Raw genomic sequence first — 15,095 nt, forward strand, 5'->3', positions numbered from 1 at the left:
AGATGGGGACTCCTCCTCGTCGCCTGTTGCCCTGTCAGAGGCCGTGTTTCCACCCCCTGAGCACAGCTGTGGGGGTCCCTCGACGTGGCTCTGCGGCCCCCACAGAGGCTGGGCCCGTCCTCCTCCTGGACCTCAGGTCTTCCCGGCCACCCTGAGGACCCCCGGGAGGCTGTCACCAAGGTTGATGTGGGCATGTCATGTGGGTTCCGGGGGAGCTTCCGGGGCCTGTAAGCAGGTGAAATCCCTTCTCTGTCACAAGGACTGCCGCGTTCGAGTCCTGGCTCTGACACTTGCCAGCTCTGTGACCTCAGGCCTCAGTCTCCCCATCTGTAAGTGGGCATGATGACGCCGGGACCCCTCTCAGAGGGCCCTGGTGGAGCTAGCACGGAGTCCAGGCACCCGTGCCACCTGTGGGCTCGGACACCACGGTTTGCCAACAGGTTTTGGGTTCCCACCTGTGCTCCCTGGGGAGTTCCTACCTGTGTCTGGGGGGGCTGCCGGCAGCTAACGAGCACCCACTCATCGACCCCATTGGGGCTTTACGGTGCTACTGCTGGGATCAGAAGCATCACCCTCTTTCTAGAGATGACAAAAGCCAGGCCCAGAGCTCGCAGGTGTGGGACTGCAGATCCTTGGCTGGGGAGCCACGCAGGCAGTTCTTTTTTTTTTTTTTAATTAATTAATTTATTTATTTATGATAATCACAGAGAGAGAGAGAGAGAGCCAGAGACACAGGCAGAGGGAGAAGCAGGCTCCATGCACCGGGAGCCCGACGTGGGATTCGATCCCGGGTCTCCAGGATCACGCCCTGGGCCAAAGGCAGGCGCCAAACCGCTGTGCCACCCAGGGATCCCCACGCAGGCAGTTCTGATGCCGCCCGGCCCCATTTGAGAACACGTGTGGTTTGGGGATTAGGAGTAGGTGTGGACGCAGGTGCAGCCAGAGCTGCACACAGCGCACACGCACTGAGCAGTTTAACACAGGTGGGTGCCTGCCCTGCCCCAGGCACCCACAGGAGCGATCCGGGGGTGCAAGGTGGGGTGTGGTCTCCTGGACAAGCTTCCGGGATCCCAGGGCCAGGCGCTCGGGTCTGGCCTGTGCTGGCAGCTCCCAGGGCTCGGGCTTCTTCATTGAGATAGCCCTGTCGTCACTCCTAGGGGAGGCTGGGGGTCAGGGTCTGCCCACGCCTGGGGCATGAAGCCCAGACGGTGGCATGTGGCGTCCAGTGGAAGGGTGAGCGCCAGAGTGCGTGTCTCTCCAGGGACATGGACATGCAGACTCCTGGCATTTGAAAGGTCACAGAGGCTGAGCTCATGCTAATTAGTGAAGACACCTGCAAACGCCCGCTCGGGGTCCTTGCTGGGAGGGAGGGGCGCCAGGCCTGCTCCTCTGATGCTACAGAGGCCTGGGTAGGAGATGTTACTTCCCTCATTAGCGGATCTGGGTTCATTAGGGCTGTGGTAGGACATTCAAGGTAAATGTCAGCTGAGAGGACTGTGCTCGGGCGGCCCGGTGGGCAGAGGGGATGGAGGAACCTGGAGGCCGGAGGAGCTGGAAGCAGAGAGATCCCCCCTGCCACCCCCCGCGCTGTGCCCGTGGCCGCCGTGACCAATCAATCACTGCCGCTTCCACTGAGTGCAGGCATGGCCTCAGCTCTTGCACACAGCCCTGGGGGGGGCAGTTAGGGGGCGCGGTGGGGGGTCTTCTGGCCAGAAAACTCTGCCCCGGGTTGGCGTGAGAGCATGGGCTTGGGGGCTGTTGGCTGAGGTTCTAACACCAGTTGTGATACCTTTAGCGGTTCTGTGCAGGGGCGGGGCGGGGTGGCTGTGTTTGGGGACAGGGGACTCTTGTATTTGAAACTTACAAACCCGTTTCCCTCTGTGACGCTGAAAGTGGAGCCCGGATGTGAGGCAGCCGGGAGGTTGCACATTCATATCCCCCCCCCCCCCCCGCCCCTGACACCGTGTGCCTGCTGGGCCAGAGGGGAGACGGGGCGGGAAACCGAGGCAAGGTGCGAGGCTGTCCCTCCGCTGAGCTTCTACTTCCGCTCTACTGGGAGCCCCTGCAGAGCTTGTGGGAGCAGAGCTAGATCATCCCGAGCCTTTAAAATACAAGAATGGGGGCGCCTGGCTGGCTCCGTCGGTTGAACGTCGACTCTTGATTTCAGCTCAGGTCGTGAACTCGGGGTCCTGGGGTCGAGGTTCGTGCAATAAAGAGTCTGCTGGAGATTCTCTCCCTCTGCCCAATCCCTCCTCCCTCCTGACCAGGAAGGGGCATCTCTTTCTAATCCACACAGGGGTGCCATGTGGGCTTGTAGGGACTTTGATTGCAGAGTGGCTGGAATAGAAGGGGGTCTGTGCTGAGGGGCTGGGGGCTTCCTTCCCTCTGACTCCCACAGCCCCCACCCCACAGGTGTGGCTCCTTTAAGGAGCAGTGGGAGCTGGGCTGAGATGGTTGAGGAGGGGGTGGTGGAGGTCCTTGCAGGAGCTCGGCAGGTGTGCCCAGGTGGAAGGAAGTTGCTGAGGCTGAGGGTGGAAGTGTGGGGTCTGCCTCTCCCAGAGTCACTGCCCTTCTGCTGTGAGCCCCTCCCTCAGTGACCACCCGCCCCCAGCCCAGGAGACTGCCCCCCCACACACAAATGCTGTTGCCCAGGGGTCCTGCGTGTGGATGGAGAAGAGGTGCAACAGAGGGTGGGACCGTGCTGGGCCCTGGGCAGCCTGGGTGCTTCCCTCCCTTGCGGTTTGGCATCTTCACGGTTGGGTCTCTGGTGGGGTGAGAACTCCCTGCCAAGTGTCGGCAGCTGTTGCACATCAGACCGCATGAAGGTCTGGGCTCAAAGTTTGTCATGAGGAAGGGGCAGAGGGGAGGAGGGTGTCCCTCCCCCAAGTCAGGACCTGGGTGCTGGGGTTGGAGAGCATGCAAGCATGGGGGGGGGGCACTTGGAAGCAAGAGAGAACGGCCATCACACCCCGTGGCCTCCGTGCAGTGCTGCCTTAAACCTCACCCAGCTGCAGGTGGTCGGCAGGTGAGGAGAGAGATGCACCTGCCGGAACAGGTGCTCTCCCGTAGTTCAGTGCATCAGCGACGAGCCCCGGCAAACTCGCTGCTGCTTGTGGTGGTTGCCGGTTTGGGGATTATCTGTAAGTGGGTGTTGAGGTGTGGGTCTGGGAATTAGCCGGATAAGTCGGCGATATTCTGTGAACTAGAGTTTCCTCATTTAGTTGGGTATTCGCTGGCAGACGGAGATGATCTGGCCAGAGTTTATCTGTTGATTTGGGAATTGTCTGGATTTGGGGGACGTCTTATCGCTTAGACACCAGCTGCTCTACCTTCTTCCTCCCTACTTTGCAGACGATGGGAAGTTGTCCTTGGAGGAATTCCAGCTCTTTTTCGCAGATGGCGTCCTCAATGAGAAGGAACTGGAGGATCTCTTTCACACCATCGACTCTGACAACACCAAGTGAGCGAAGCCCTGGTCGCTGGGGCATCCAGGGGTCTGGGGACGACCGTCTTTCCCCTCAGCTAGGGCATCAGTCTCTCCTTCCCACTCCCCTGGAGGAACAGGAGATCCAGAACATCCCCACACTCACTGATCCGAAAGTCAGATCTGTTTGGCCCCCACTGGCCGGGGTGACCTGGGAAGTGGGCAGTTGGCATTGCTTTGGCAGTTTGTCCTTCCTGAGCACACGTGGCTAAGAAGGGACAGACCCTCGATCCTGCAGCACGAACACGGGGGAAGTTGGCCTCCACCTTCTGCCGACTCAGCCTGGCTCTGACCCCGGCACCTGGTGCTCCTCCGCAGTCCGACCTGAACTCCGTGACCTTGATCTCACGGCTCCTGTCTTAAACCAGACTGACAGATACAATCCTAGCTCTGACTTTAAGCTCACTCCTCTGTATCTAGCTAAACCCCACTGTAACCCCCGGAACTTGCATCTCAGAGCTAAAAACTCTGGCCTAAGCCATCCGTAAGTCACGCAAAGTGCTCGTTCTATTGTTCTACTCACAGGTACGCGACCCCACGACCTCACCCCCTGCCCCCCACCCCCACAGAATTCCCAAAGCAGGATGAGGCCCAGCCCCCTTCTCTGCCCCTCAGTTGGTCACCTTCCTCGGGCCCACACTGGGAACCAGAGTTCCGAGGGTGCTGCTTGGAGCAGATTTGATGAGTTGGGGTCCCCTGAGACAGGCTGGAGGTGGTCTGGACAAGGAGCTGCCCCCAAGCCTGCTTGCAAGGGACGCAGCACAATCAGTGATGGCCTGGACCAGAGGTTGGGGCCGAGAGTGTCCTGGGAGGCACAGGCTGGGGACCAGGGTGGGCAGGTGTCCCTGTCCAGGGAAGGCCACTTGAAACGGCTTCCTGCCCTTCCTGCCCTAGACCCAGTGAAGGGCTTTGCTTCTGCAAACAGATGGAGGTTTCTGAGTGGTTCCTGCAGCTCCCCCAGGGAGCTCTGAAAGGGCTAAGCACAGGCCTCTTGGTTTACTCATTTTCATGGTGCCTTTTGTGTTGAGCCAGCTGGGCAGGTGGGAAAGGAGGCTTTGGTTGGAGAGTTTAACCAATGAGTGTGTGACCTCACAGAAGGTCAGAACTCTAAAGACTTTAGTATTATCCTCTCCAGCATCCCCATTCATTCTTTGGGATGCTAAACAGGCTTTTTGCCCAGAACGGTTCACATGGATCAGAAAGTACTAGTAAAATCCTATTAAGCACAATTAAACAAGCTTCCTTTTTGCAGGACTTATCAGAACATCTAATATATGATGTGAATTGGAGGAAGCTCCAAGACAGGGCTTCCAAAGCCTCTGAACGTAGAAGCATCTTACTGAACTCGGGGTTCCAGGAGCTCTCCAACCCAGGGCAGCCCCTCCTTTCTCAGGGAACTGTGGCCCAGAAAGGGCCAGGTTATCAGAACCTGCACAGACACTCAGGTCCCTGGCATCTGATGCTAGCACCCCGCACCACTATGTCTCTGTTCTGAGGCCGCTACACGCAGCTTCTCCAGCATGGGTGGCATTCTGGTGCCCAGTCTCCTCCGAGGAAGGACATTATCCTCTTGCGTTGTAGGAATGGGGATGAGGAGGGCTGTCCCAGGACCCAAAGGTAGGGAGGCCCCGGGGCAGCCTACACTGGTCTTGGGCCCCCCACCTTCTGTCCCGTTCCCTCTCTTCTCCCCGCCCCCGGCCTAGCCGTGTTTCGGGTCCCCTGTGCTTGTGACGCAGGGGGTGGGGAGGGGCACGGAGAGGAAATGAGTGGTGGTGGGGCCAGAGAACACAGGTGTGGGTCCCTGCTCTGTCCTTGGGAGGGGCATCATCCTTGACCTGCTGCAACCTCACCTGCAGAACAGGGTTCACAGGGCCAGCCCAGCACGTGGGGCGGACAAGAGAGAGAAAAAGAGAGAGAGATTGTGCGCACACGCACACACTTGAGCGGCGGGCACTTCACCAGCCCGGCCGTGCACGCTGCGGAGGGGGAGGGCGGGTGGGACGGGACAGGCCTGACCCACGTCTCCCTTCTTCTCTCTGCAGCCACGTGGACACCAAGGAGCTGTGTGGTAGGTGCCCACCTCTGCAGGGACCAGGACCCGGGTGGTGGGATGGGACTTGGGGGAGTGATGGGGGCACAGGTGGGATCCTCCTCATCCTCTGCCCCTGACCTTTGCTTTGCCTTCCGTCAGATTACTTTGTGGAGCACATGGGGGATTATGAGGACGTCTTGGCCTCCCTGGAGACCTTGAATCACTCCGTCCTGAAGGCCATGGGTTACACCAAGAAGGTGAGAGGGTGTGGGTGGCCCCTGGGGCTCCAAGGCCTCAGTGCTGGTTTGGTTTCTTCCAGGACGTCCTCACCCAAAGAGGCCCTGGATGTGTGATGCCGAGGGTTTGGGTAGGTCTGACTCTGGGGTAGGCTTTCCTCGGGGCACCCAGAGGGGGCTAATAGACACTGTGAAGTGGATGGAATGGCTTGGCGAATGGCCTAGTCCTGTGGTGTTTGGTTTGGAGCAAGAGGCCCTTGTGTGGAACTGGGCAGAGTCTAGGTGCACAGTCCTAGAGAGGGGGCAGCGGCCTCCCTGAGCCCTCCGGCATCCTGGGATGGGTGGGGGACCCGCCAGTCTGGCACCTTCTGTAGCAGAGTTACAGGATGGGGTCCTGCATCTGCATCTGACTCAGCCTCTGGCGTGAGAACTGTGTCCAGGCAGCAGGGCCATTAGGAATGTGGGGAGCAGGCCCAGGGCAGGGTCCCCCATGTGTTCCAGAGAGAGGTCTCGGAGGTGGCCCAGCGGCTCTGCCCACAGTCCTGTCACCCCTGTGGGCACGTGGACCCTGGAGGAGGACGGAAGGCAGGGAGCCAGGCCCGAGGTGGGGGCTGGGCGTTGTGCAGTCTCTGTTGAAGTTCATGGGCAGAGGCAGCCCGTTCCCCCAGCCTTGGTCTGCACCCCACTGGGCCAGCGGCTGCTGAAAAGGTAGGCATCCAGGGAAGAGGTGCACACAGAGCTTGCTGAGACCCACAATGGCTGGCCCTGGGGGGTAGTCACTGCCCCTGCGTCACTGCCACTGTCACCAGCCCCATTTCACAGCTGTGGAAACAGGCTCAGAAGAGGGACCCCTGCAGAGTTGTAGCTGGATGGCCGTTGGCTGAACAAACCATTGCTGGCTGAAATGAGACGCTGAGGCAGGGACCTGGAGGGTGGTCTGGGGCACGGCTGTGGACTCTGCACCTGCCCAGGGGTGACAGGAGGGCCATTCAGCTGGGAGGGGGACAGAAACTGAGCGAGGCATGCAGGGAGAGAGTGGGGAGCAGGATGCAGACCTGGCTGAAGGACCCTGAGCCAGCCCCTTCCCACTGCGAACCTCAGTTTCTCCATCTGCGGAATGCAGCCAGTGTTTACCTTAGGGTCCTCAGGGGGGAATGAATTCATTAAGGTCTCTGAGCTGCTTAGCACAGCACCTGGCACAGAGCAGAGGTGACTCTTTCATCATTAGCCCGGACAGAAGCAAGACGACATTTTTTGTCAAATGGTAGCAGTTACTGCTCTGCACGGATCAGAGAATCCCTTTTCTCCTATAGGTCTCAGAAAAGTGAGGCCTGATCCCGAGCCTCCCCGAACCCACGTTCCCATTCCTGTCCTCGGGTCCTGCTAGCACAAGTCTTGGATTTTCAGAGCGTATTTTAAAGACTGTATAAGACCAGTTGCCTGTCATTGTTCATCTGCCTGGACTTTCTTTTGGATGTTCTGAACGTATCAGGTGGGCGGTGGGTGGCAAGGGAGTGTGGAGAGACCCCAGACTCTGGAATCCCTGCGGGGACCAGAGTATGAGCCCAGCTCTGCTCCGATGGCCTGTGTTCCTCCAGGGGTCCTCGAGGCAGAGGCGCTTCCCTGCGATGTCGTCTCGAGGCATTACTGCTGTGCACGGTTACTTCTTGGTCTGTGGTCACAACTCTTCAGAGGGGCCACCTAATTCTCCATCGGGGAGAGGATTTTGGCACCTACCAACCCCACTCGGGCCAGTTTGGGAGTTTCCGATCTCGGAGAGAGAGAGCACCCCGTGTTCAGCGCAGCCTTGGGGTGTTTCTGGCGGTGATGGTTGGCTTCTGCAGCAGCCGTGGGCATTCCTTTTGTTTGCAGAGTTTTGGTTGTAGAAATGCAACTTGTTGATTATTTCCAATGCTTCACTGATATCATCGATCTGTGTTGACACATTTGCACTTTTTTTTTAAGATTTATTAATTTGAGAGATAATGAGAGAGGTCACAGGTGGGAAGGGGTGGAGAAAGCAGCAGACTCTCCACTGAGCAGCGGGGAGCGTGATGCGGGACTCGATCCCAGGACCTCAGGATCATGATCGGAGCCGAAGGCAGACGTTTCACTGCCAGAGCCCCGTAGGCGCCCTCGTTGGCTTTGTCAGTCGGCAGTGCTGGCCTGAGGTGGGATCCGGTGCACTTGCCTGTTCGCTCCTGGCCTGTGGTCCTCTCCCCTCTCTCTCCGGCCCCGCCGTGTCCTGTCCCCACCCCCCCCACGTTCCGAGGCCCCGTGCTGCTCCTGCGTCACGCATCCTTGTTTGGCTCATGATTTTCAAGTGCCTCTCTCCTGTATTTCTCCACTAATGACAATATTAATACCACGTCTTATTTTTAGAATCCTTTTCAGCCTGTTAAAAAATATATGTATTTTTGCCTTCCCTTCGTTGAATTTCGTCTTAGGAGGTGGTAGTGAATTTTTTAAATTGCATCTCTGATGACGTGATTTTTCTTCAGCGATTGATGGGGTGGATTCTATTCTTAGAGTCTCTCCTGTTGAAGGATCCTGCCCTTCCTGTGATGAACCCCGACTGGCGCCCGAGCCCTCCCGCTAGCCGAGCGCTCTCTGTCTCTCTTGGAAATTGAGGCTGGACCTTCATTTGGGAGTGAATTGTAGGTGGTTTGGAGTATCTGCTGGGTGGGAATCAGCTTCTCTATCACAGAATCCTTTATCTGTTCAAAAAGAGAGAGAAGGTATCCCTGAGGCCAGGGTCGAGGTCCTAAGCAGGGGAGGGGAATATTTTCAGAGATGTTTCAAGGTCAATCCTACTTTCAGTGAAGCATTTTACTTTTTTGTGTCCATTTCAGCGTAGTGTTAAACCAGACTGGCGTGGACGCATTCAGTTTCGTGATCACTCATGCATAGTATGTTGTTGAATTTTTTTAAATCTAAAACCTTATTTGAGGCAGAACAGGTACTTCATGAAGATTAAGTTCAACGAAACATCTGCGTTTCTAGCTCAAGCCTCGTTTTAACTTTTGTCCTGTTTTGCTACATTTAAAAATCTTATATTAGACAGTTTTTCCTTTTTTTTTTTTTTTTAAAGATTTATTACTGGAGCAGCTGAGTGGCTCAGACGGTGGAGCGTCTGCCTTCAGCTCAGGTCATGATCTCAGGATTCCAGATTCTCTGCTCAGCAGGGAGCCTGCTCTTCCCTCTGCCCCCCCACTTGTACTTGCTCACTCTCAAATAATATCTTTTAAAAAATAAAAAATTGTATTATTTATTTTAGAAAGAGACTGGGAGGAGGGGCAGAGGGGGACAGAGAGAAAATCTCCAGGAGACTTCTCACTGAGTGCCAAGTACAAGGACTCGGTCCAGGACCGATCATGACCTGAGCCGAAATCAAGAGTTGGATGCTTCACCAGCAGAGCCCTCCAGGCGCCTTGGTTTTGCCTCTTTTAGTTTCTAGTAATCAGCTCCTTGACACGTTTCTTTAAATTTCCCCATATTTTCTACTGTGTTTACAGTTTTCAGCCTTTTTGCCTTCTTCCTACATCCTCACGCTGGTGGTTGCTGCACCTTTTTTTTTTTTTCTTAAGATTTTATTTATTCATGAGAGACCCAGAGAGAGAGGCAGAGACACAGGCAAAGGGAGAAGCAGGCTCCATGCAGGGAGCCCGATGCAGGACTTGATCCCAGGACGCCGGGATCACACCCTGAGCTGAGGGCAGGCGCTCATCCACTCAGCCACCCAGGCGCCCGCTGCTCTTCTTTTCTGCATGTGACATGCAATGCTTCCATTCTTTTGATAACCAAGTTTGACGTTTTAAACCTTTGATGGTCTCCCTCCAGCCGTAATTCTTTTTTTTTTTAAGAATTTATTTATAAAAAAAAAAAGAATTTATTTATTTATTTATTTATTTATTTATTTATTTATTTATTTATTTATAACACAGGCAGAGGCAGAGGGAAAAGCAGGCTCCCTGCAGGAAGCCCGATGCGAGACTTGAGTGGTTTGGATTATGACCTCATGGATGCTGGAGATGTGCATTGTACTCTCCAGAATGAAATCTGAAAATGTCATCCCTTCTGGATTAGGACGTGTGTATGACTAAAAGATGCATTGTAAAGACACGATTGTAAAGAAGGGACACCATGTCTCTCAGACAAATGTCAAATGCACGTGTTCTCTCTTTTTTGTCAGCCCCAGCATTTTTGCTTATGTTACACGTGTGAATAACATCACCAGTCACTCCTTAAGTTTTGGTTTCCAAATTCAGGAAATCACAAGGCTTTTTTTTTTTTTTTTTTTTGTCTCCAAGATAAGAATTTTCTCCAATAATTTTAATCCCAGAAATACAGAGTTCACATCACTCATTTATATCTACTTGGGTTGGGTGTACGGTTTTTCGCACAAAATCTTTATATCATATACTGTATTGTCTCTACTTATTTAAAAAGGTATTCGTGACCTAATTTACGATCCTATTTCAATGACTGAATAATCAAAATAAAGTTAAGAGTTATTTTTGTTATTCGTCTTACCTTTCTACTCTCTGTAGAGGGAATATGAATATTTTAAAGGACTCCCGAATTAGTGTGAGAACGGGTAAGATGTCACAGCAAACTCAAAGGGAAATTCAAAGAACACAACATCTTTTAGAAGCAACCGGGAATTCTGGAATGAATTTGTGAATAAATACAGAACTAGCCACTGTGCCCAGTGACAGTGACAGTCATTCGCGTGCTGCCAAACAAAATCATGTGTGCTTCTGTGGATGAGAATTATTTGCAATATCATCATTATTTTACATGTTGCAGAGTTTTAAAAGTAGCTCCAAAACAAGGAAGATTCTGTGAGCCCAGAGGGTGTACCAGACAGGAGACCCAGTAATCTTTCTTGGCCATTTTAAGCACTTTCACACTTTGCTGACAATGTGCTTTCCATCCCTGTTGATTATTGTTTAATTTATCCTAGGGCACAGCGATGAGCTATTTTGTCACACTAAAGTATTTAATCTCTCTATTTTTAATATTTTCCTTTACTAATTTTTTTGGTCATGTTGTTTGATACATATGGACTTTTGCTGTGTTTTTAATATATAAATGGTACATGGTCAACTTGCAAAATTTAGGAAATAGAGAAAAGTATGAAGAGTTTTGAATCATTTCTAACTTCCACTGGTCCTCACCACTGATAACGTGTTACTTTATGACTTCATTGCCTCTGAGCCTTTTGTTCCCAAGTGTGTTTAATATGCTTAATATCATTCCTGCACAAAAACTTATTTTTTTGCTTTTCTCCCGCCTAATATTTTAACACTTTCCCTGGGTTATTAAAGCTGTCCAGAAGCATCTTTTAAAATATTCATATTTAAATGTATTTGCTCTTCTTCTGTTTGGGGCATAATAGATTATTACCAGGTTTCGGCTGCTAGCTACACTAACCTGGGGACATAAGCCTTTATGCACATGTGCGTGATTCCTTCAGGATAGATGATCAAAAGTGGAATTACTGGGTCAGAGAATACGAGCCGTGCAAGGCTCTTGATCTGAAGCGAAAGTGCTGTGTGAAGTGTCTGTGTCCATCCGAATCCCCATCGCCGTGTTTATAGCACTTTGCTGTCTCTCATCCCACGAGGGTTCGGTAACATCCTGCCCTTGCTCTGCAAGATTTCCCCATCCTGTTCTGACCCTTCTTATCTTGTGCGATATTGTGGCCTCTAAATCCCGTCTTTGAGCAATATTGCAGCTTGTCCCATTCATTTGACCAAATGTGGTGGCAGGATTTTTGCACAAACCTTTCTTTGTGAATCTTCTGATGCTGTTTTGGTTTCGAGGCGCCTCCGTTTGGATCTGGTTGCATCAGATCTGGGAGTGTGTGTTTCCAGGAGGGACTCAGGCTGCTGTCTGCTTGTCTTTATTGTTGTCATCTGTCTGTCTGCTCCGGCAGGACAGCTGTTATCCTCTAGGCTTCCCATCTTGTGTGCTTCCTTTGTCCCCTTGAGGTTTTACCTTTGGATGGTCAGCTTTCTTAATAGTATTGATTGTAATTTCTATGGTAAATATTGTAGCTTTCGTTTCACTGGAGACTTCTAAGACAGGCAGGAGCGCTCTGAATCCTGCTTTTATACCTAGCTAGTAAAAAACACTTCCTTTTGTGCAATTAAAGGAAATTTGAGATTTCCAGATGTTTTTCCATACTTTTACCCTCTTTATTAACATAATCCAATGTGATTAAAATTAACCTATTATTGATTAATGTTTTCATTTCCTAATCTCTATAACGTGAAATTTTTTTAAAAGATTTTATTTATTTATTCATGAGAGACACAGAGAGAGAGGCAGAGACACAGGCAGAGGGAGAAGCAGGCTCCATGCAGGGAGCCCGATGTGGGACTCGATCCCAGGTCTCCAGGATCACGCCCTGGGCTGAAGGCGGCGCTAAACCACTGAGCCACCAGAGCTGCCCTATAACATGAAATTTAATTTGAGTGATCACTGCTACTTCTTTTCACAACTTCCCTAATCAAGAGTTTTATTGTTTTTTTTTTCTTTTTTTAAGATTTAATCTATTTATTTATGAGAGACACAGGCAGAGAGAGAAGCAGGCTCCACGCAGGGAGCCTGATGTGGGACCTGATCCCGGGACTCCATGATCACGCCCTGAGCCAAAGGCAGACACTCAACCGCTGAGCCACGTGGGTGTCCCAAGAGTTCTTTGACTTGAGCCTAGATTTTTAGGGGAAATTCTCGGCTTTGTTTGCTGAAAAGGTGCTCATCTGGGAGCATTTCAAAGAATTGCAGATTTCTTTCCTTTTTTAAGATTTTATTTATTGGAGAGGGAGAAGCAGGCTCCCCACTGAGCAGGAGCCTGGGATCATGACCCAAGCCAAAGGCAGACACTTAACTGAGTGAGCCACCCAGGTGCCCCGAGGTTTGCAGATTTCTGAGTGTCTCCCTGTCCTCATGCAGATGCACCGTGTGTCCACTGGGTACAGAATTCCTAGATCGGATCCTTTCCCTCTGGAATCTATGGAGTTTGTCTCTTGGCTTAGGCATCGATCATGGTGGAGGAGAAATCTGTGAAAGCGGCATGTTCATTCCTTTGAAAATAACTTGTCTTTTTGGAATTCAGCTAAGCAGTTACACTCGTGGATCTTTGCAACCTCAGCCACTGGTCTGGCTGCTTCTAATACACTTACTTCAACTCATTTTTCTGCCCGCTGGCTTTTAGCAGGCTTTCTCTTTGCATTTAAATTTCTTACCACACCATAGCTTCTTGTTCTTGTCGGCCATTCATTTGTCCAGGGCCCATTGATCCCTGGATTGAGTACGGTTTCAGCCGTTTGCTAGGGAGGATAATCAGTAATTGAAATGCATTAGGTGACCAGAACCTCATCTACCTTCTGCCACAGATTCACTGTGTGTCGGGGCCCATCTCCAGGGTTGGCATGGGATGTCCCCCTCACACCCCTCCCTGTGCGTGTGCCTGCCTCTCCCACCCCTACCTCTGTTTCCCTCTCTGTCTCTGGTGGTGGTTCCTTTGTACACTCATTGCTAACTAATTCCCAGTCAGAGTGATGGATGGCTTAATTTGCTTTCCTTGAAAGCCCGGTTTTCCCTGGCTTTGCCAGAGCCTGGGCAGCTGGCTCGGGAGGGTGGGTCTTGGCAGAGGAGGTGGGAGAGCTGCACAGGGTTTTGGGGTTCAGCGTCCCCAACACAGTGCCATTGGATCCTTACCGTCCTTGTGTGGCCTGGCCAAGTCAGAACCTTCTCAGTGCCCCTGAAAGCCTTCCGAAGCCAAGGGACTCTCAGCTGGATCCTAAAGCCTTGAGAAATGTCTTTGTCGCAGACTCTTGACAGAAGGGGAGATTCTCACAACACAGAGGGAGGTCTGTGGAAACTCTCTTCCTCCTTCTTTCCCCCAGAGTTCCTCTCCTCATGGCCTCTGAATCCTCCTCTCTCAGTCCACCCCAGGTTCTCCACTGACTCCCTCCTTCTGAGACCAAGTCTCTGGCATTCTCTGGGGAGGAGCCAGTTGAACCTCTCTGGTTGCTTTTGAGTCTTTCATTTCTCTGAGTTGCATCATGAAGGGTCAGGAGCTCAAGGGATCCTTCTTGGAGGAAGGAGGGGAACGGGGTTGTGTCATACTTCATCCCTGTCAACAAGAACATCAGGAACATCACCACCAATGAGCTTGCTTAACACCACCACCCCCACCAGCATCGTCTTCACCACCACATCACTGTCCTCATCACTGCCATCATCACTGTTGTCATCTTCATCACCATCACTACCCTTACTATCACTGCCACTATCATCACCATCGTCATTGTCACTGCCATCATCTTCATCACGACCACAACTTCATCACCGTCTCTGCCACTATCATCATCACCACTGCCATCACCATCACCATAATTATCGGTGTCATTGTCTTCATTGTCACCATCATAGTCATTGTCACCACCTTCATAACCACTACCACCACCACCATCATCATCACTACTGTCATGTGCATCCCCACCATCCTCCTCATCACCAGCAATCATCATCATCATCATCACTAGTATCAACATGGATGGTGGCATCATCCATATCATCATCATCATCTTTATCATAGCAGTTACAATTAATTATTTGCTATGTGACAGGTACTACGTTGGGCATTTTATTTTTTTAAGATTTTATTTATTTACTTGACAGAGCATGAGCAACAGGGAGGAGCAAGGGGAGAGGGAGAAGCAGACTCCCCACTAAACAGGGAGCCCGAGGCGGGACTTGATCTCAGGACACATGATCTCAGATCATGACCTGAGCCAAAGGCAGATGCTTCACTGACTGAGCCCCCCAGGCACCCCACATTGAGCGTTTTCTCTACGTTTTGTCATCCAGTCATCTGTGTGACCTTGTAAGATAGACACTAGAGTGACTCCTCTCATGGTCGCAGAGGTCAGGAGCTAGTATGTGGTGAAGCCAGGGCTCCAGCCTCCATCTCTTAATCCATAGCCCCCACCCTGGTGCAGGAGCCCTACAGTGTCCAAGTTGCAAGAGGTGCCAGGGTCCCTGTTTCATCCTGTGAGGCAGAGACACCGACCCCAAGTGCACACCCAGCTCTATGCCAGACCCCACACCTAAATCCTTTCTCTGACCCCTTTCCCAACTGGGCCCTTCCCTTCCTTCCACAGGTGTACGAGGGTGGGAGCCACGTGGACCAGTTTGTGACACGCTTTCTTCTGAAGGAGACGGCCAATCAGATCCAGTCGCTGCTGAGCTCTGTGGAGAGTGCAGTGGAGGCCATTGAAGAGCAGACCAGCCAGATCCGGTGCGTCACTGGGACCACAGTGTCACC

General features: G+C 52.2%; 1 protein-coding gene across 1 annotated transcript in view; it reads left to right on the top strand.

Annotated features, from left to right (window-relative positions):
• Window positions 1-15,095, top strand: part of NECAB2 (N-terminal EF-hand calcium binding protein 2) — a 29,542-nt gene that overhangs the window by 4,192 nt on the left and 10,255 nt on the right. The window contains exons 4-7 of the mRNA XM_055305216.1: window positions 3,352-3,460; window positions 5,527-5,552; window positions 5,676-5,773; window positions 14,932-15,068. Of these exons, the coding sequence (XP_055161191.1) occupies window positions 3,352-3,460; window positions 5,527-5,552; window positions 5,676-5,773; window positions 14,932-15,068 (370 nt within the window). The remainder of the gene's footprint in view (window positions 1-3,351; window positions 3,461-5,526; window positions 5,553-5,675; window positions 5,774-14,931; window positions 15,069-15,095) is intronic.

The sequence above is a fragment of the Nyctereutes procyonoides genome, unplaced genomic scaffold (genome assembly GCF_905146905.1).
Source record: "Nyctereutes procyonoides isolate TBG_1078 unplaced genomic scaffold, NYPRO_anot_genome, whole genome shotgun sequence".
Classification (NCBI taxonomy): domain Eukaryota; kingdom Metazoa; phylum Chordata; class Mammalia; order Carnivora; family Canidae; genus Nyctereutes; species Nyctereutes procyonoides.